The sequence below is a fragment of the Podospora bellae-mahoneyi genome, chromosome 6, assembly GCF_035222275.1.
Source record: "Podospora bellae-mahoneyi strain CBS 112042 chromosome 6, whole genome shotgun sequence".
Lineage (NCBI taxonomy): Eukaryota > Fungi > Ascomycota > Sordariomycetes > Sordariales > Podosporaceae > Podospora > Podospora bellae-mahoneyi.
In genome coordinates, this window is record NC_085885.1 from 789175 (window position 1) to 807466 (window position 18292).

An 18292-nucleotide genomic window follows, 5' to 3' on the forward strand; every position below is an offset into this window, starting at 1 on the left:
CTCTTTTGGTACTAAAAACAAGGGGGATGTAGACCCGTCTGGCTTCTTCTGTAGGGTGCCGCACCCCACCCAGACTGGCTTCTTGTTGCTTCTGTGACATGCTAGATGCCTCGATGAAGCCCTGCGTATTTCAAAGGTCATACTTAACAACCGCTATTGACAGGTTCTCTCTCCTACTCACAGAGATGGAAACGTACTTCCATCTGTAGTATGCCTATGACTTATCTTCTGATTCAAGGCTCACTCGCGTGGCCCCAGCTGATCTTTGTCCACGATCTCTTCCAGACCTCAACTCCTCTCTTCTTCCCTTTCCGTTTCTGAAACAAACTATTCAATCTGCCACGACTCTCCTGCAAACAACAATCACCACGACGCTGCAATGTGGGGGCAGCTCAATATCACTCACACAGTTGTCGTTGCCTGTCTTGTGGCGGGGGGTGTCGTGGTTCATGGCACAGGAGAGCGATTGCGGTATATGGCCATGGAAACGAATCTGCGATGCTAACCTCGAATTTCTAGCCCTCCCATCCACCCGGGACCTCTCCATCGACACCCTACAGGACCTTTTGACCAACGGGACGACCACGTCAGAAGACCTCGCCAAGACTTACCTCGCCCGGATTGCTGAAATCAACCTGTCGACTCGCTCGTTCTTGGAAGTCAGTCCCTTCGCTCTAGAAGATGCACGCAAGCGGGACAGCGAAAGGCGAGGGACGGGGGTGAGGTCAAAGATGCATGGGATTCCGATTTTGGTCAAGGGGTCGGTTAGTATTGATGGGTTGAACAGCTCTGCAGGGTCGTACTGCCTGCTTGGCTCTCGGACAAGAAATGAGGCTTCTGCCGTTGCTCGTTTGCGAGCTGCTGATGCTGTCATTTTAGGGACGACAGACTGACCTAAATGGGGCAGCTCACGTTCGTCCGGCCAGACGGCCTCGAACGGCTGGAGTGCTGTCGGGGGGCAGACTTGTGGTGTTTACTATCGCGAACAGGATCCTTGCGGAAGTAGTAGTGGGAGTGGTGTTGCTGTTGCGCTTGGGTTGGCGGCTAGGGCGGTGGAGGTTGAGGTAGGTATATTTGTATTATGCTTTACCCGGGTGGATGAAGCTGACTGACGGACGGTTGTGAAGACAATGGGGAGCATCACCTGCCCGCTATGCGGGGCAATCTTGTGAGCATCAAGACGACTTCGGGGCTTGTTCCTCGGGACAATGTGATTGTCACAAGATTCCGCGGCCCTGTTGGCCCCATGACCCGCACTGTTCAAGATGCTGCGATTATGCTTTAATTTCATGGCAGGACCGACTTCAGAAGACCCTGACAGTTTACGGATTCCGTTTTCGATTGTGCCGGACTATACAAAGTCGCTTGAAGCTTGGTGGGTTGGTCAACAGCCGTCTTGCTGTTCCGCGCAACAATGGGGATGACCCGTTCGTGGCGAAGATGGATCTCGCTCCGGTGATGGAGCAGTTTGATGGGGTTTTGGATGTTGTCAGAGGACTTGGGGCGAGGATTATTGATGATGCGAATTACTCCTCTTATGAGGAAATCAACGCTGCTGATGCGCCACAGGGCCAATTCGGGCCGTCGGAGTATCGGTTTGATATCGAGAGGTGTTTTCGAAGTCTGGCGGTTCACCTGTATGGTATTCAGACTGTGGAGGATCTCATCAACTGCACCAAGACTCTCCCCAAAGAATAATACCCCGCTCGCGGCGTTGCTTACTGGGAGCAGGTGGTCAAGTCTGCTGACTTCGGGTCGCCCGAGATGGCCAAAGAAATCGAGAGAATGAGAGACCTCGGCGGGACAAGGGGGATTGATGCTGTCATTGACACCCACAAGGCCGACGCGATTGTATTCCCATCAGTATGCTCCTCGGATGTACCCGGCCTTGTTGGGTACCCGGTTGTTTGTGTGCCGCTGGGGTTTTTACCCGAGGGGACAGAGGTGGAGAGGAATACAAAGGGGAGATTTGGTGGAGCAAGCGCCTGGCATACCGTGAGTAATTCCTCCCCGTGTGATCCGCCACTGTACGGACCTCCACCACTTTTTTTTTTTTTTTTTAAGTTTTGGGTTGAGTTCATTGGGAAGCCGTTCACCGAGGAGAAGTTGATTGAGCTGGCGTATGCTTTCGAGCAACATACTCAGATTGGGAGGCAAAGGAAGCCGGTGGTGGTGCCCGTTGCTGATATTTGTGATATTTTGCGAGAGAGGAGGGTTGTGTGGAGGGTTTGGGGTAAACTACGGGAATGGTTTGTGATATGAGTGGCTCAGGGAAACATTTGGGTTGGAAGGGGGAGGGGGGGTAGTTATACGTAGCTTTATGGGTGTGGACTTGTGGAATAGTATGTCTCCCTCATTTGAACTTACCATACGTAGCTACATCTCTCACACATCACAGGATTTCACGCAGCAAAAGCCTTTGCGAAGAACTCGGCGGTACCTATCTAAGCGTCTACGTGATTCAAGAGCTGATTAAAAGTCTTCCTTCCCTGGATCGGTTGTTTCGTCCAACAACGCCAAAAGATCTTGAATAGCCCTCCTTCCTGCATTCTCCCTCCAACAGTTTCCTAAATTTTCCCAAGTAGTTCTGGCTAGGTAAACCAACATGGGGAAAACTTCCTAGTAGGCTCAGAAGTTTAAAGATCTATTTCCTTTTTATAAGAATATCTCTCCATGAGAAAGATAAGACGTTTAGTATAATAGCTAATTGTTAAATCTTATTGCTTTTCACAAGGTAAACTCTAGATCCTAACGGAGATAAATTATAATAAATCACAACTAAAGGCATTTTACAAGGAATACTATCAACCTCCAGTTCTAGGCAAGGAGATCACAAAGTCTGTAAGTCGAAGTTGCGGTTTGAATGGTGTCATCACCGAGAACTGGTGTGTTAGACTGAGACCCTTGGGATGATAGCTAACTGGGCATTTATGCGGAAAGTATTGAGTTCCAAGTTGAGAGGAGGTGAATTTTCGTTCTTGAGTGAATAGATATATCTAGGGGCCTGGCCAAGCTTGTCTGTTTCAAAGGTGAGCCAAGCTTAAAATATCGGTACACACTTTCATACCCTCTAGTTTTAACCTTGAGGGGGAAGCGAACTCGGGAACCTCTCTGAGGACGGGCAAAGGCCTGGGCTTTGTGAATCGCGTCCCTCTCTTGGTGACGGGCCGCTTCTTGTCCTTGGGACGGTGTGAAGCAAGCGGTGGAGTCGTTCCTAATATTCTTCTTGTAGAATGTGTCGTGGCGCTGAAGTTGATCCGGTTCCGTGGTTTCACAGACGCGCTCGCTCTCCATGATTAGGTCAAGAGACTTGCTCATGGCGCCAGTATTAGCCAGCTATTTAGGTGAGTCAAGACAATTAGCGTCAAATTATAGCCTGGCTGAAGTTATAGTCTAGACTTATGTTAAGACTCGCGGTGATGGCTCTCGTGGCTATGGCCAGTCTCGTGACAGTGGTCGCAGCTCACGCCGCAGCCAGCCTTACCCCCACCGTGGCTACGGAGCCAGCGGTACGAATACCACGGGTATTAGCAGCCGTAGCAACAACCGGTACACAAGCGCCCGCCCTTACTATAGTATCACACCACACCCCACGCCAGTAAGTAGGTCGAGGACACGCGTGGCGTATCCGAGGAGGGCTAGCTAGAGGCAGCCGATAACGTTGGCTACCGGGTTGCATATGGTAAGGCCCCCAGCCCCGAAGGTAATCACAACGTCACGGGCAAGCCCCTTGTTTCGGCCCGCAGTGATTCGGTGGAACTGGACGGGCAGTCGCCTGGACGGACCAGACTGTAGGTCTCTGGGAGGTATTGCTCCCGCAGGATTGGTCAGTCAGGTTGCTCCCAGGGCTTCGGCCCTGAGGCCCACATATTGGTAACGATGAGAAAAGGTTTTTGCTCTCTGGAGCTGTTTGTCAGAGTATCTAGAAATATCATCAACTTTTACACATCTCTGCGGGCGTACAACACATAAGGACAGCAAATAACCCCGGCTACCGGATTATGCCCCCCCGGCGTCTCTTGAATGACCAGTAGGCTGGGTGGTGACGCCAGTAGTAACCAACTAGTTTGTGGTGTCATTGGCACGAGATGGGACCGGATAGCGGGAGGCTCATAGTGTTCGACACCTTGAAATGTGACGGGAGTATCTATATACGGAGGTAGAGTACTTGTTGGTGAACGAGAGAATGTGGCTGCATACTTGCAGATGTTGGACGAGGTCCAGTCTGTCTCCTCTACCTTCTATATGATGTGATCTCTTTGTCGCGATTTATCTGATATTTTCCGCCATTTGACTATTGATAGGAATCGTGGGCGACCATTCTCAGCTATTTTGACATGGATATCAGCAGCACCATCGTCAGATATCAATCTTCCGCCATCTGAACAGCGCCATCGCCATCCTACTCCGCCGTTCTATCCCATCATTCTATCCTGCCCTCTTAATCCGCCATTCGACTTCACTGTAGAACTAAGTAGTAATGAGATAAAGCTGGGTTGTTGTTGAGATAAAGTTGGGATGGTGGTGAGAAGGTGCTGGGGTGTTTTTAGATTTTCAAGCATAATAAGCTGAGACTGAACATCTAGGTCGGCAAGCACCTAGGTAGTTACATACTGGGTGGTTTGGAGAGGACATCGAAAGCATTTCGATCTTCCCTTTTCTATCCCTTGTTTTTTAACAATTGGATAGATTAATCTGCCGTCTGTTATGTTTCTTACCTATGCAACCAAGGTCCTTCAAGAATTTGGAAGCGAAGCCTCCAGCCCTGCCGATGTTTAATCCGTGATTATTACAGTTCATTCTCAGCTGCTGGACTGTTTACTTGCCGGTTTGTTTACACCCTCCGCCCCCCCTGGCCCCCTTTCGACCGCACTGTGCTGTCTGCAGAAACCATCCCTACTTGCAGATTGTGACCGCTTGTCTATGAACTTTAGACATTGCTCCATCTGATGCGCCCCTCCCCCCCCTCCCCAACCCCACCTTCTAAATCACGACATCTATTCACTCAGCATCCCAGTGCCCCGGATTTGTTAAAAGTGTGCTCTCCGATAGTTAGCTGGTCCGTCTCACAAGCACTATACCGCTTACACCAACCCTGCCTGCCTGTAACAACAACAACAAAAAAGGCCCAAGCGCACGGACAAGTCTCCGGTTCACGTTCCCTCAAAGTCAAGCTTCTTACTCCCTTACCACTCTCATATTCCAGAACAAATCCTCCGGCTCAGTGGAAGAGTTTTGGCAGGACAGACCACGAGAGCTTTTCACGGTTGTCAGTCCCAGGGTTCAACATGCAAGAGGCAGGTCAAAGCGAAACGCACAAACCCTCTCTAACTTACCATTTCGAAACAAAACAATGTCAGCCTGGAAGAAGGGAACAACACCACCTCGCCCATTGCCATGCTACTCCCACGCCACGTGGTGTTGGTAGTACCCTGCCTTCAAAACGTCAGGTGCTGGACCGTAGTGGTCAATGTCTGACTCGGGTTCGGGTTGGGGTTAGATAACAGTCCTGTTTCCCAACCACAGCCCGCTACGAAAAATGGCACACTGTAGTTCCGTCAGTTCCCCACCCTTTTGAGAAATTGGAAAGGAAATAATGTTATAACCTGTCCATGATATAGTCTCATCTAGAGGTTTGTCCCTCGGTGCTTCATTGGCTGATGTGAAAATCCCGATGTTAACAGATACCTAACATCTCCCGTAGATCCCGTTATGGCCTTTCTCACCTGAATCATCTGGTCTTTTCGGTGACTTCCACTTCCATTAGAAGAGTTGAAAGAGAAAAAAGAGGAAAAATTGAAAGTGTTCCCCCGCCAAAACCACCCCCCTGTTCGCCAAACCGTTGCGCTAACCTAGGGCCACTAGTTCAAACGGCGTGCGTGCGGAGTCAGTGGAGTGTGTGGGGACAGGTAGTTCGTGAGCAGTTGTCCAGGGCCGGGCCTTGCCGAACCTTGCTTGGTGGTGAGGTGGTGATGGGAGGGGGGAACTTTGGATGTGGGAGTTCGGACCGACGGGGTTGGCATGTACTGTGTATGGGTTCTGATAATCAGTTGGGATGGGTGATCTGATAGGAGCGGATTTAAAGACGTCGTGAATTGTATTGTCGAGATATCCGCCCGGCTTTGGTTGATGAGCGGACGGTTCAAACTTGAACCCCAAACTAGGATGTCAAGGACCAGCAAGATATCCACATCGGTACTCATGAAACTTGCGCGTACCAATACCCCTCCCCGAATGGCGCGTTACTTCTCAGAAAGACATCCCATCGCACATCAAATATGCGGCGTTCTCGGAAGCTGGCCCTGGCCGTGTCGATGTCAGAAGGCAAAAAGAAACAGACAGGGGTAGGCAACGCTTCAGATCATAGGTGGTGGGGTGGATGGCCGTCAAGAGACGGGCCATAGGGTGGTGTGGTATGTATCTAGATAGGTAGTGGTGTGAAGCAGCAACACTGCCCTTACAACGGCAGTTCAGTTCTGGCTCGACCCTGCTCAAATAGGCGAACTGGTCGCCTATGCATACATGGCAGACGTAATACATACAACCAGGTTGCCCGCTCCCCATCTCATTGGAAGCGGGACTTGGCAAGCAGCATGGCAGACATAGCTGCTCCCACCATGTGATGTCGACACCAAGCAGGCCGTTCTGTCATGTCGTTATATGTATGAGAAGCGAGCATAAAGAGCCCATCCCGCCCCCAACACCATACACCATCGTGTTGCTTGCCCGGACAACCGCCATCCAAGTCCAGACTGGTCTCAAAGGAGGGGTTGAACGATGCATTGCTGCAGAGTAGAAGCTGTGTGACAGGAACGGCTGGTTTCGATTCGCAAACTGGAGCATCGCAGAGTGTTCGCAACCGAAGAGAAAAGATGAACGGGATGAAATGCGTGCATGGCGCGAGAACAACAAGACGAGACCGGGCTGACCCTGCTTGGTCGGCGATGGGTGGTGATCAAGGCTTATCTCTGGCGACACGCCAGGTGGTGCATATGTGCAGTTGACGGAGATAGGCTCCTCTTCCTGCGATGCAGGCTAGGCAGACTGGGAATCGCTCTGAATTCATTCTGCTGGCTATAGTTTGCTTTTTGCTATTGCTCAATTGAGCCCGAAAATGACAGTAGTTCGACCAAGACCAGTTCTGCGCCGCAATCACGCAGGAAGCAACGCCATTCCGTGCCACCCATGTAACCGTAGACTCCCATGTCGACCAGAACTGCAGATTCACACCCTCCACATCAGATGGAAAACCCCAGTGGTATCAATCTTTTGTTGCTCGGGAAAAGAAACAAAGAACAAAGAAAATCGCGTTCATCGCTCCATTGTTGGTTCTGTGTACCCAATCCATGGAGCTCTCTCTTTCATACATCCAGGGGGTTCAAAAGCATTGTTGCTTGCGTTTCCAGTCGTGCTCGTTGGCATCCACCACACGTCAAACCAAAGAAAGTTCACACTCTGAGATTCCAAAATCCCAACATGCCATCCAAATGCCCCATTGGCCATTGACCGAAATCAGGCTGGGTAAGTCGTCGTCGTTGCACCCCCTTAATATCGCACCTGCATAGGAATGCCCGTCGTGGTCATGACAGGCCGCGGGGTGTCGCTTGTCGTAATTTGGTTGATGTTGATTTGGCTCATTTGAGTCCGGGGGTCCAAGACCTTTTGCCGCCAGGTCCAGTACGATCCAGCGGTGGCATTCGGAACAGCCTCCATGATGATGTATTGGAGCGTTCCCTGGAATGCTTTGGGGACGCAGACCTCGGTGGGCTGTCGCCAGGTTGCAAGAGCCCCGGTGGACTCCGCAGGCTCCATTGCTTCACGGCCCTCGGCCTGTAGACGAAACATGGTTAGTCACATGTAAGAACCACCAAGGACAACTATCAAACTCACAAGACAAGGGCCGCAAGCGTGGCCGTTCATAAACACCCAATTGGGGCAGTTGTAGCTCAAGAAGTACTTGCATCGGTACTTGTTGAATCCGCCAGACATGGTGAAGGTGAGTTTGATGCGTAAGGTGTGGGTGCTGCTGATTTTGATCCACGAAGGGAGATCTAAGGTGCAATAATAAGATGTGGACTGTCCGCTGACAGCCAAGCGACTTTATAAGTAGAAAGCTCGAGGTGCTTTCTGGGGTGTGTAGCTGAGGAAGGAGATGCCGTGGCTTGTTTTAGGTCTCCGGGGTCGTCTGCAGACCTGCAATCATGTGGATGAATAGAGAGAAAAAAGAAAACATGGCCCTCAAGGTTCACGGTAGATTTATATGTTGGATTGAACCATCTCGACGCGCTTTTGTCAACCTCTGACGTGAACAGGGCGCATGGTACGACAAAGTCGACCAGCAGGCCAAGTGATCGGAGAGGTGCCGGCGGTTGGAAAGCCGAGGCGGGATTGACCAGGGGGGGGGGGGCCGGGGGTTGGTTTGGTTCACCCGGGTTCGACTTCCATGTGGCGCCTTCTTCAATGTTTGATGAATACCACCTGACATACGTCTTTTTACAATGACTGCCATGTGCGTCCATGGTTCATCAAGGTTCCAGACACGCCATTTTGTTGATTGAGGGGTTCGGAGACACCACCCGGCGCCATTCTCCGTGCCTTGTAAACGATAGTATCAGGCCCGCTAGCGACGCCAAGGCCGAGTCTGGATGTTTTGGAAACTGGAATTACGGGGAAGCATCTCTGTCGTTGCGCTATGGGCTCATGGCACGATACGAGCGAGCGAGATAAATTTGGGAAAAGGCCGGGGGTGTTGAGGGTGCTGCTCCGGAGCTGCATCGGGCCCCGTCTCAACGTCCTGCCTTGTGGGCGACGAATAGGGAGTGTTGGCGGGCAGAGGTGCTTCTTCAGTGTACCCCCACTAGCAGCACTGACTTGTCGTTCCCGTCTCCTTGTGCTACCCGAGCAGTGAGGTCCCTTTTCTCCTTGCGTTGTGTTGTGTGGTGTTGTGTCAGACGGGCCGGGTGGGTCGAGGCGGGAGCCAAGAAGGTGACGCAAATTGGTCTTGACATGCCATTGTCAGTCTTTTTTTTTTTCGAGATCCGTATCTCTTCGACTATTGCGGCTGAAAAAAGAAGCTTCTCCCGTCGGCAGAAGAAAAGAAGCAATGTGAATGTGGGTTCTGCCCGCCAGCGATCGCTGCTTGTTGGGAAATGGTGTCAGAAACAAGCAACAGGGCCAGTCCCGGTCTGTCAGTGGGGATCTACTGCAGGCTAGCGGCTCGCGGGTCAGTGGGGCTAACACAGTGTTCTCACTGTCTTCAGTGCTCGCTGCCTCGAACAGATACCTTGTGCCATAATGCTACAAACCCCAAGTTTTCCCCGAAGTATTACGCAGATTTCAGGACGCCCACAGAATCTAAGTTCGGCCATGATGCCATGCAGCCAGACGCTCTAGGCCATCAAGAGGGCGATTCTTTCCCAATATGTCGATCGACGAAGCAACAAGTTCTCCAACACAAACAGGGTCGTCACTTTTCCTGCAAACATGCATCCAGCCTTGTTTCCTCTCCCGTCAGACCGTGAGGTAGCGTTGGAAGCGGGTACTCCGTGCATCTTCACATGGGCCTTGCATGAGATTCCTCTCTATTCTTGACTTTGTGACTTCTCAGCTATCACTTCGAGAACAGAAACCCTCAATTCACCTCAGTTGCGACTCTTCCCCGGCCTATGCCGCGTTTGGTTATCACGGGTCTTCAATCCTTGCGGCCTCGATGGAACCCACTGTCCGGGTGCTATAACCGGACTTGACCAGTACCATCGATTTGCCTTTGCTTTTCACCGCTTATATCATGAGATTTGCGCTGCTCTTGACCATGATATGATTATGGTACAACGACAGTCTCGCTCACTCACAGGTCCAGAAAAGATTTCACAGCAGAAACCTCTCACAGACCACAATATGTGACTCAAATATACCCACTCTTCGAAGCGCCATCTCTAGAGACACGGAGTATCCAGGCGGGTATCAGCATATCACTTACCCGCCTGTCGTAACACCCACGATAATACAGCTACGTGGGATCACCCCTTGGTCAATCTCCCTTCCTTCAGGCATACTTGACACCTCCTTTACACCGCAGCAGCGTCATGAGCCTCAGAAATAGTGTTATTCTTCGAGAATACGACACAAACCAAGAAATTCGGCACCTATCATGCCTTTCCGGCTTCCCCACGGCAGCTGCGACGACACATGGCGCCAGCCTAGCAGAACATATCACACAAATACTACTACACTCGACGGGCCATCCCGTGCGGTGTGTCACAGGCGGGCGCCGGGTGTTGGAGCCGCGTTATAATATAGGTAGGGATGGAGGTTCATGTTGCTTGTTACCATCCTCGAGGATGGTTGACCATGAGCATGACGAGTGTAGCTTTGCATTGATCACCTCTAGTTGACTGCAACCTCAGTATCAGCGGAGGTCAACCCACCGAGAAGGAGAGAGACATCAAACACCAACTGAACATATCTCGGGGATAGACAACCCAACACAAGGAAAATCCACAGAGGGCCAGACGCTTGGGATCCTCCACATCATGGCCCCATTCACCGGGTTCCAACTCATACATACCCACCACTGTCAGCTCGCATATACCCAAAGCTGATTGGACCGCCTCGGCAGCATTGTATTGACATGGTAGCACGGCATTTGCATAGCAAGCCACCAAAACGCCATCTTTCTCAGTCAGGTCTCGGGGAACAGAGCACAAAATGCCCATGTCCCGGACCGGCCGCCGGCCGTCCATACCTCGGCAAGCCGCATGTGCTTTCCTTCCCTATCTACTGATTGGACCGAAGGTGTAGAGGTGATGGGTTTTGACGTTTCACTGCTTTAATATGCCTTTTGGACCCATGAAACCGGCGAGCAAAGCTGCTATCTATCGTAAAGAGAGGGATGACAATGGTTGGGGGAAATGATACCCCTGCTTGTCGGGGGGTTGTCTTCCACACCTTTCATATCACGAGCGGATTTTGTGTTGTAGAATAGAGAGATTCTAGAAGAATTTGAGCAGCATCAATTTTTTTTTCTTTTCTTGACTGGAAGGAGAAGATTCCATGCGTGATATTCACAGCTTGATCAATCATTCTTTGTTGTCCCTCTTCCCTGTCACCACCATCACCATCACTACGCAAGCCAATACCATTTATACACACACATTCCTGCGTCATCTCACAAAAACGTCACCCAAAACTCTTAGTCCGTCCCCCAAATTACCCCTTATTCAACCATTCCGATAACACCCACTATCCTAACAAAGTATCCCTCTCCCTCGACATCTCCACAAAGCCATGATAAATCTTGGACGTCATCCAGCCCACATCCACACTCACACCCGCCTTCTTCTCTCACACAGTTGACAACCCCCTCCCCCCCCCACCATTACTCTCCCGTCAAACTTACAAATCTTGCTCAAAGTCTCACAATCTCTACACCATTCCCCCCTCTAACCATCGCACACATCACGTATCTCACGATCCAGCAAGAAAGTAAACCCTTCCTGTTCAGAAATCCTCATCTTCCACCCGCAAGCAAAAACTCGCCCCTCTATCTCACGCTTCCCCGTAAACACAACTAGGTAGTTACCCACATCGACACACGCCTAAAAATTGCACCATGTCCCAAATCATCAAATTGTCTATTTTACCTTCCCCCCCCCCCCACCCCCAACCCCCAACATGCTCAGATACATTAACACATCCCATACACACCAAATCAATACCCCCCCTTCATAGCCTGCCTCCTCTTCACCTTCTCCGTCAACCTCACCAGCGCAGACTTGATCTCCCCCTTCTCAAAAGTATCAACATCATAATAAACCGGCGCAATTTCCTATATTTACCCCCCCCCCAAAAAGTTAGCAATCCTCTTCTTCCACTTCCCTCCCCCACCCAAAAAACAAAAAGAAAAAAAAGAAAAGAAAACTTACAAGAAGCCACTCGGGCCTAACATTCGTCACCGTCCGGATATACTGCTTCGTCGTGAGCACAAACTCATTGTACACCACCCAATCATACGGGCTCGACACCACCGTGCTCGGATGAATCATCACCATCTGGTCGTCCTTCACCGTCTTGTAAATCTTGCTATTCGAGCTCTCCCTCATGGCGACCTGCATAAAAAACCCCGCCAGCAGCGCCCGCCGAATGTTGGTGTAATAGTCCTTGTTGTTGAACGGCGTCGACACGAGCTCAATCTCGTGCGTCTCCATGATGCGCTTGAGCTGAGCCCTGACATTGTCAGCAGAGGACAGGTGACGGAACGACAAAAAGTGCTCGTGGCACCACTTCTTGACGTCCTCACCGTTTTGCTCGGCGCCCTTGTAGGCGTGGTAGGCGTTGAGAAGCGTCAGGTGGTCGCCGTCGGGGTGGGCAAACTGGGCCTTCATCTCGTCGGCACGCTTGCGGTTGTTGTTGGGACGGATCCATATTTGAGGTACCGACAACAACGAGGTGATGGAGAGGATCTCGTTGGAGCAGTAGAACTCGGGAGAAGAGATGAGCATGACGGCCAGAGCGGGATCCAAGGGGAACTCAGACGCCAAGCTCCCAAGCTTAGTGAGACCACCGTCATCATCGAGACAGGCAAGGTAGTTGAGTTCCTCGAGGGCGCGCATCATGGTCTCAGGGGCTGGTGGGTCCATGAAGTCAAAGTGCACCAAATCTTCGACACCAAGCTTCTTGAGTTCAAGAATGGTGTTGGAGAGGTTAGACCGGAGAATTTCAGGATAAGTCTGCTCAATAAGCTCTTTCTTAAAGGCCTTCTCGGTGTAGAGACGGAAGCACTTTCCCGGCCTGGTACGACCGGCACGACCGGCTCTCTGTTGGGCCGAGGCCTTGGAGATGGGAGAAACCAAGAGCGATTCCACACGAGAGCGAGGGTTGTAGATCTTTTGCTTGCTGAACCCAGGGTCCACAACATAGACGATACCGTCGATCGTCAACGAGGTTTCGGCAATGTTGGTCGCCACGATGCACTTGCGGCCGGGACGACCCCCCTTCCGGAATGGCTCGGGAGCCTTGTCGAAGATCTTTTGTTGTTGATGTGGTGGCAAAGTACCGTAAAGAGGGTAGATGGCAAGCGGACCAGCGTCTGATTCTCTGACCATATCATCCACCTCCAAACTAATCCGGCGGCAGGCATCCTCAATCTCCTCTTCACCCGTTAGGAAGAGCAGGATGTCACCCTCGGGCTCAATCGCATGAATCTGAAGAACTGTCCTGACGGCGGCCTCGACGTAATCTCGCTCGGGTTCGGGGGTGTAAAAGATCTCGACAGGGTGTGTGCGACCGGGAACGGCGAGCAAAGGGGCGGGAGGGTCCTCCTTCCGCAAGCTGAAGTAGGACTGGAACTTTTGCGCATCGAGTGTGGCAGACATGACAATGATCTTCAGGTCGCTTCTTCTGTGGGCGATCTCCTTGAGGAGGGCCATCAGGATATCGGTGGCGAGCGTACGTTCGTGAGCTTCATCGAGAATGATGCAGCTGTACCGGTTCATGTTGGGATCGTGCATGGCCTCGCGCAGCAGCTGACCATCCGTCATGTACTTGAGGAGAGTCTTGGGGCCGGTCCTGTTCTCGAAACGGATGCTGTAACCGACTTCCTGACCAAGTTCAACATCGAGTTCGTTTGCGACACGCTGGGCGACCGACATGGCGGCGACACGACGAGGCTGCGTGCAAGCAATGAGCTTGCCGGTCTGGTGTGGCATTTCGTCGTAAAGAACATACTGAGGGATCTGTGTGGTTTTGCCGGAACCAGTCTCACCGACGAAGACGAGAATCTGGGTCTTGTGGTAGAGCTCGAGGAACTCTTCGCGCTGCTTGGAGACGGGCAGGTCGCGACGAGTCTTGAGGATCTTGAAGTAGTTCTCCGAGTGCGGCTTGCCGGTCCAGGGGTTGATGTCCGAGTCCTCAGCCTTCGCGGCCTGAAGGGCGGTGGTGTTGTGACGCTCCATCTCGTCGAGAGGCGACTTGAAGTCGTTGGCGCCGTCCATGTTGAGGTGGGCGAGATATGGGTTGGGCTTGTCGTCGGTCTTGATGCGCTTCGAGTCCTGGGCGTCGCTTTCCACGCTCGATCGCTTCGTGCCCTTTTGATCGGCCATTCCGAAGGTGAGAGGAGTGAGTGCAGAAATAGGGTGAGAGATTCGGCACAAGACAGATGGAATGGTGGTGATTTCACTGTTTGCGCTTGCCTTGCCCTGTCGATACCGTCCACAAGGCTGCCGCAACTTTTTGTTTGGCAAGCACATCCGCGTTTCCACCAAAATTTTGGATAGTGGGGCGATCAAGACCCCAGTCCGGCGATAAGCATTTACAGAGTATACGATATATCTCATCGGGACTTATACAGCTGTTGAAGCATTGAAGTGCCAACTTGTCGAATTTATGACAAGTTTTTATACATTGTTTTCAAAGTGGGTTTGATGAGGAGAGGTCTACTCATTCTACTCTCAGCAGCTCAGAACAGGTCAAAACAAACATCTCTACAGATCAAGTCGCTTATATATCACTCTATCCGATCTCACACCCCGCGTTCCACACTGTTTCTGCCCTGACCCAAGCACAGCAACCCAAATTTTCTCTCAGGGTTCGGGCTCACCTAGACAATCGGCATATTGGGAAGAAACGTGGTGGCACAGTCCCGAGTTCACTTTGGGGCCCCGTTGTACCTATCATAGAGCAGCTTTGAATCATCATTCAAGTTTGGGTTTTCCCCTGCTTTTGCTCCAAGTCCGACTCGACGTCCGTCCCATCACCCCGCGGTGGTTGTTAGCCCCGCCAAACTGAATGTGCTTTTATATACCACCCTCTATCACATCGCTACACTCACTCTACCCAAGCTCATAAATCGACCCCAACATGTCGTATTCAGGAGCCCTCAACCCGGCCTCGGAGGACTACGAGTCCCGTCCTCATTACTACATTGGCCAGCACGACTCGGACCGGTGCGAGGTCCTCGACGACGACCAGTACAACCAGGTTCTTAACAGTGGAGTAAAGATCCCTTGCAGATTCCCGAGCGTAAACAAACACTAACACGGACTGTCTAGTTCAACTTTGTCACTGCCCCAATCACCAACCAGCATTTCTTCCGGAGGGTTGTCGACCAGCACAAGGAATTTCTCAAGGAGAGGCAAGAATGGAACGACCGTCTGGCTCCGGCTCAAAGGACGAACCCGTCTCTGCCAGTACCCATCGTGCCTACACTGACAGATGAGGACACCTCGCTGTACCCAAGCCACCACATCGGCTCCTTCATCACCTATGCCAGCCCATGGATCGACCTTTGCTCCACAGACCCGTACATCTCGGGCGTCTCTCGCCAGGTCCTCAACATGGAGGTCGCCTATGCCAACTTCTGCGGTGCCAGGACCATCGTGATCCCCGGGCCTAGGCAAGATGAGAGCGGCCGTGGTGTTGCTCAGTTTGCCCGTGCGATTCAGGAGGCGTTGCTTCAGGTGACAAGGGCTAACCTGATCATTCACCTGCCCATGTACCGCGAGCCCCTGTTGGAGGAGAAGTGCGAGACGCTCTCGGATATCTTTGACGGGAGCTGTATGGACGCTGACCCCAAGAAAGAGATTGACATCTTCACTTCATGGGACACATGGCACACCATCCGCTCAGTATGCGAGTACTCGAGCAGATTATTCCTCGCCCTCCGCATTCCTCGCCGTGTGCCGGAAAAGAACCTCCAGGAGCGGTGGTTCTCGGAGCCATTGCACTTCTTGACCATCGGCCAGTCCGTCTTTCAGTCCAACCGAGCCGGCAGCCCAACCCTCACCAAGCACCACCAAGATCTCATCAACCGTTACATGCGTCTCAAGAACGCCCCCTGGATCATCCTGAATGACGTCGGCCCCAACGCCGAAGACCTCGGCGCCGCCCGTGCCATCAAAGCGATCGAGTACCCCTCCCTCGCCGAAGCAAGCAAAGCCCTCCAGGAACGCAAGCCCAAGTCGGGCCTGAACGAGTACGTCTCGTACATGAAGGACCTCGAGCGCCAACAACCCCCCTACACGGCCATGGAAACCCCAGCCTTGACTAGTTTCCAAGACTGGCTCCAGTCCCCCCTCCAGCCCCTCGCCGACAACCTCGAGTCAGCCACCTACGAGGTCTTCGAGGGCGACCCGGTCAAATACGACCAGTACGAAGCCGCCATCAAGGAAGCCATGGCCGAGTGGAAGATCCTCAAGAAGCCCTCGGCCCTCGGGACAGAGAGCGAGCCTTACAACCCAGAACTCGTCTGCGCTGTCGCCGGCGCCGGCCGTGGGCCTCTTGTTACTCGTGTCCTCCGCGCAGCACAGGCAACCAACACCAAGATCCAACTCTGGGCCGTGGAGAAGAACCAGAACGCGTTTGTCTACCTCTTGAACAAGAACAAGCGGGAGTGGGACGGGCAGGTGACGCTCGTCAAGACAGACATGCGCGGCTGGGGCGGGCCGGTTCCCCGGGGGTCGTCTACGCCGTGCAAAGTTGACATACTGGTGACGGAGCTCCTTGGTTCGTTTGGAGACAATGAGCTGTCGCCTGAATGTCTGGATGGCATCCAGAACCATCTCTTTCAACCGAGCGGGATGTCTATCCCTCACAGCTACACCGCCCACCTCTCCCCGATCTCCACCCCGAGGCTGTTTGCTGACATCGCCTCCCGCGAGTCAGACCCGCACGCGTTTGAGATCCCTTATGTTGTTAGGTTGTTTCAGCTGGATTTCAACGCGCAAAAGGTCCCTAATCACCCGAGGTTTCAGCAGGCATGGGAGTTTGTTCATCCTGTTGGTGTCAACAGGGCGGACGAGTTTGCTGCTGAATATGGGTTTGGGAGGAAGTATGTCACTCCCGGCGGGGGGGCGATGTATGGGAGTAATGGGACGAACGAGCATAATGCCAGGCGCTGTCACTTGACGTTTGTTTGCCCTACGCGGGGTGTTACTCACGGGTTGGCGGGGTATTTTGAGTCGACGCTTTATGAGAGCCAGTTGGAGGGGGGGGGAGAGGGGAAAAGGGTGGAGATTAGCATCTTGCCTGATCAGATCGATAGGAAGAGTAGGGATATGATTAGTTGGTTCCCCATCTTTTTTCCGCTCAAGGTATGTAACATTCGCAAAAGGAGAATGGGAGGTGGGGGGAGGACGGTTTTGCTGACATGACGCACGATTAGAAACCGCTGTACTTTCCTCAGGACGCCGAGTTGGAGGTTAGCATGTGGAGGCAGACGGACGACACAAAGGTTTGGTATGAGTGGCTGATCGAGGTGTACGCCTGGGTTGGGCCGCAGACGAGGATCAAGGTGGGGGCGAGCGAGATGCATAGTAGTAAGAAGGTTGCTTGTTTGATGTAGTTATGTTGGATGGTAGAGCGGATATATGGTAGGCTAGGGAAAAGAAAGGGTGTTTTAAAAAGTCGGTTTTGAATTGCTACTTTGAGATATCTGACTCTTTGGTTTTGGCCCCATTGTGTCAGCAGAGAGAGAGAGAGGTATCGACAGAGAGCGAAGAAACCTCTTACCATTTTTTATCTCTATCATGGAAGATTTTATGTAACGCCTTTTTCTTTTTCTTTTTCGCCGCCCTTCATCCCCTTCTCCCACTTGCTCTTTGCGCCGCAGAATGTCCTCCTCCCCTTCTGTTGGGCCAGTCAAGTTATCGTGATAACACTGGCGGCAATGTGGAAATGTTTTGCGCCGTCATCGTCTCGTTGGTATTAACCTCCCCCCCCCCGCCCATGTGAGATCCAGTCCCTCCCCAATCGCGACCTCGCGTCAATGTCCTATTGCGTTCTCAATCCATCCCACTCTCGATCTTAAAACTTCAGCCCCACGCCCGCCGCTCACTCCTCCATCTTCGTATCCCCCCCTTTGTCCCCCCCCTCAGCACCCCTTACATAAAGCACATTATTACACCGGATCAGGACCTGGCCGAGGGTGCCCGTGAACTTTTGCTCAATGAACTCCTCCGTGTTGGCGAGCTGGATGTTCATGTAGGAGTCGATGCTCTGTTTTGTTTTGCCGTCGTCATATCGTCAGTGTACCGATTGTTTCTTTTGCACTTTTGGGATAGAAAACATACGACTAATCTCCCCTTGTACTCTGTCTCGTTCCACTTTAGGCGGACGATCACGTCCTTGTTGACGAGGTCTTGGAGGAAGGGCCGGGGGTTGACGGGGACGAAGGAGGACATTTTTGCTTTTTCTCCCCCGCTGACTGTATGTGGTGATAGATGTGTGGTGGGCGGGAGCCGTTGTCGTCGTCGTCGTCGTCGTCGTGGTGATTGATGATGGTGGTGGTGGATAGTCA

General features: G+C 52.2%; 6 protein-coding genes across 6 annotated transcripts; 3 read left to right on the plus strand and 3 right to left on the minus strand.

The window, feature by feature from the left end:
• Nucleotides 1–898: 898 nt before the first annotated feature.
• QC761_0089630 (uncharacterized protein) lies at nucleotides 899–1285 on the plus strand (the record flags this gene model as incomplete). The annotated part of the gene is given in 3 exon segments (XM_062872949.1): nucleotides 899–916; nucleotides 927–1068; nucleotides 1128–1285. 3 exon segments carry the CDS (start codon nucleotides 899–901, stop codon nucleotides 1283–1285), a joined length of 318 nt encoding a protein of 105 aa, XP_062729187.1.
• A 479-nt stretch (nucleotides 1286–1764) lies between these two features.
• On the plus strand, nucleotides 1765–2303 carry QC761_0089640 (uncharacterized protein; the record flags this gene model as incomplete). Its single annotated transcript, XM_062872950.1, has 2 exons — nucleotides 1765–1995; nucleotides 2077–2303. 2 exons carry the CDS (start codon nucleotides 1765–1767, stop codon nucleotides 2260–2262), a joined length of 417 nt encoding a protein of 138 aa, XP_062729188.1. The 3' UTR covers nucleotides 2263–2303.
• Nucleotides 2304–6946: 4643 nt separating this feature from the next.
• QC761_605020 (uncharacterized protein) lies at nucleotides 6947–9101 on the minus strand. Its single transcript, XM_062880951.1, has 2 exons — nucleotides 7891–9101; nucleotides 6947–7830 (listed from the first exon to the last, which is right to left on the minus strand). The coding sequence occupies exons 1-2, from the start codon at nucleotides 7987–7989 to the stop codon at nucleotides 7546–7548; spliced, it is 384 nt and encodes a 127-aa protein (XP_062729189.1). The 5' UTR covers nucleotides 7990–9101; the 3' UTR covers nucleotides 6947–7545.
• A 227-nt stretch (nucleotides 9102–9328) lies between these two features.
• On the plus strand, nucleotides 9329–17679 carry QC761_605040 (uncharacterized protein). The gene is made up of 3 exons (XM_062880953.1): nucleotides 9329–14991; nucleotides 15048–17087; nucleotides 17159–17679. Exons 1-3 carry the CDS (start codon nucleotides 14857–14859, stop codon nucleotides 17336–17338), a joined length of 2355 nt encoding a protein of 784 aa, XP_062729190.1. The 5' UTR covers nucleotides 9329–14856; the 3' UTR covers nucleotides 17339–17679.
• Nucleotides 11005–14246, minus strand: PRP43 (DEAH-box ATP-dependent RNA helicase prp43; the record flags this gene model as incomplete). Its single annotated transcript, XM_062880952.1, has 2 exons — nucleotides 11005–11827; nucleotides 11925–14246. 2 exons carry the CDS (start codon nucleotides 14244–14246, stop codon nucleotides 11711–11713), a joined length of 2439 nt encoding a protein of 812 aa, XP_062729191.1. The 3' UTR covers nucleotides 11005–11710.
• A 147-nt stretch (nucleotides 17680–17826) lies between the features above and the next one.
• Nucleotides 17827–18176, minus strand: QC761_605050 (uncharacterized protein; the record flags this gene model as incomplete). The annotated part of the gene is made up of 2 exons (XM_062880954.1): nucleotides 17827–17991; nucleotides 18066–18176. 2 exons carry the CDS (start codon nucleotides 18174–18176, stop codon nucleotides 17827–17829), a joined length of 276 nt encoding a protein of 91 aa, XP_062729192.1.
• Nucleotides 18177–18292: the final 116 nt, after the last annotated feature.

Excerpts from the sequence above, each read along its gene's own strand:
- QC761_605040 (XM_062880953.1), top strand. The coding sequence starts at position 14,857 with ATGTCGTATTCAGGAGCCCTCAACCCGGCCTCGGAGGACTACGAGTCC. Across the intron at positions 14,992-15,047 it reads ACCAGGTTCTTAACAGTGGA|TTCAACTTTGTCACTGCCCC; the intron begins GTAAAGATCCCT and ends CGGACTGTCTAG. Across the intron at positions 17,088-17,158 it reads CCATCTTTTTTCCGCTCAAG|AAACCGCTGTACTTTCCTCA; the intron begins GTATGTAACATT and ends ACGCACGATTAG.
- QC761_605020 (XM_062880951.1), bottom strand. The coding sequence starts at position 7,989 with ATGTCTGGCGGATTCAACAAGTACCGATGCAAGTACTTCTTGAGCTAC. Across the intron at positions 7,831-7,890 it reads ACGCTTGCGGCCCTTGTCTT|GCCGAGGGCCGTGAAGCAAT; the intron begins GTGAGTTTGATA and ends TTTCGTCTACAG.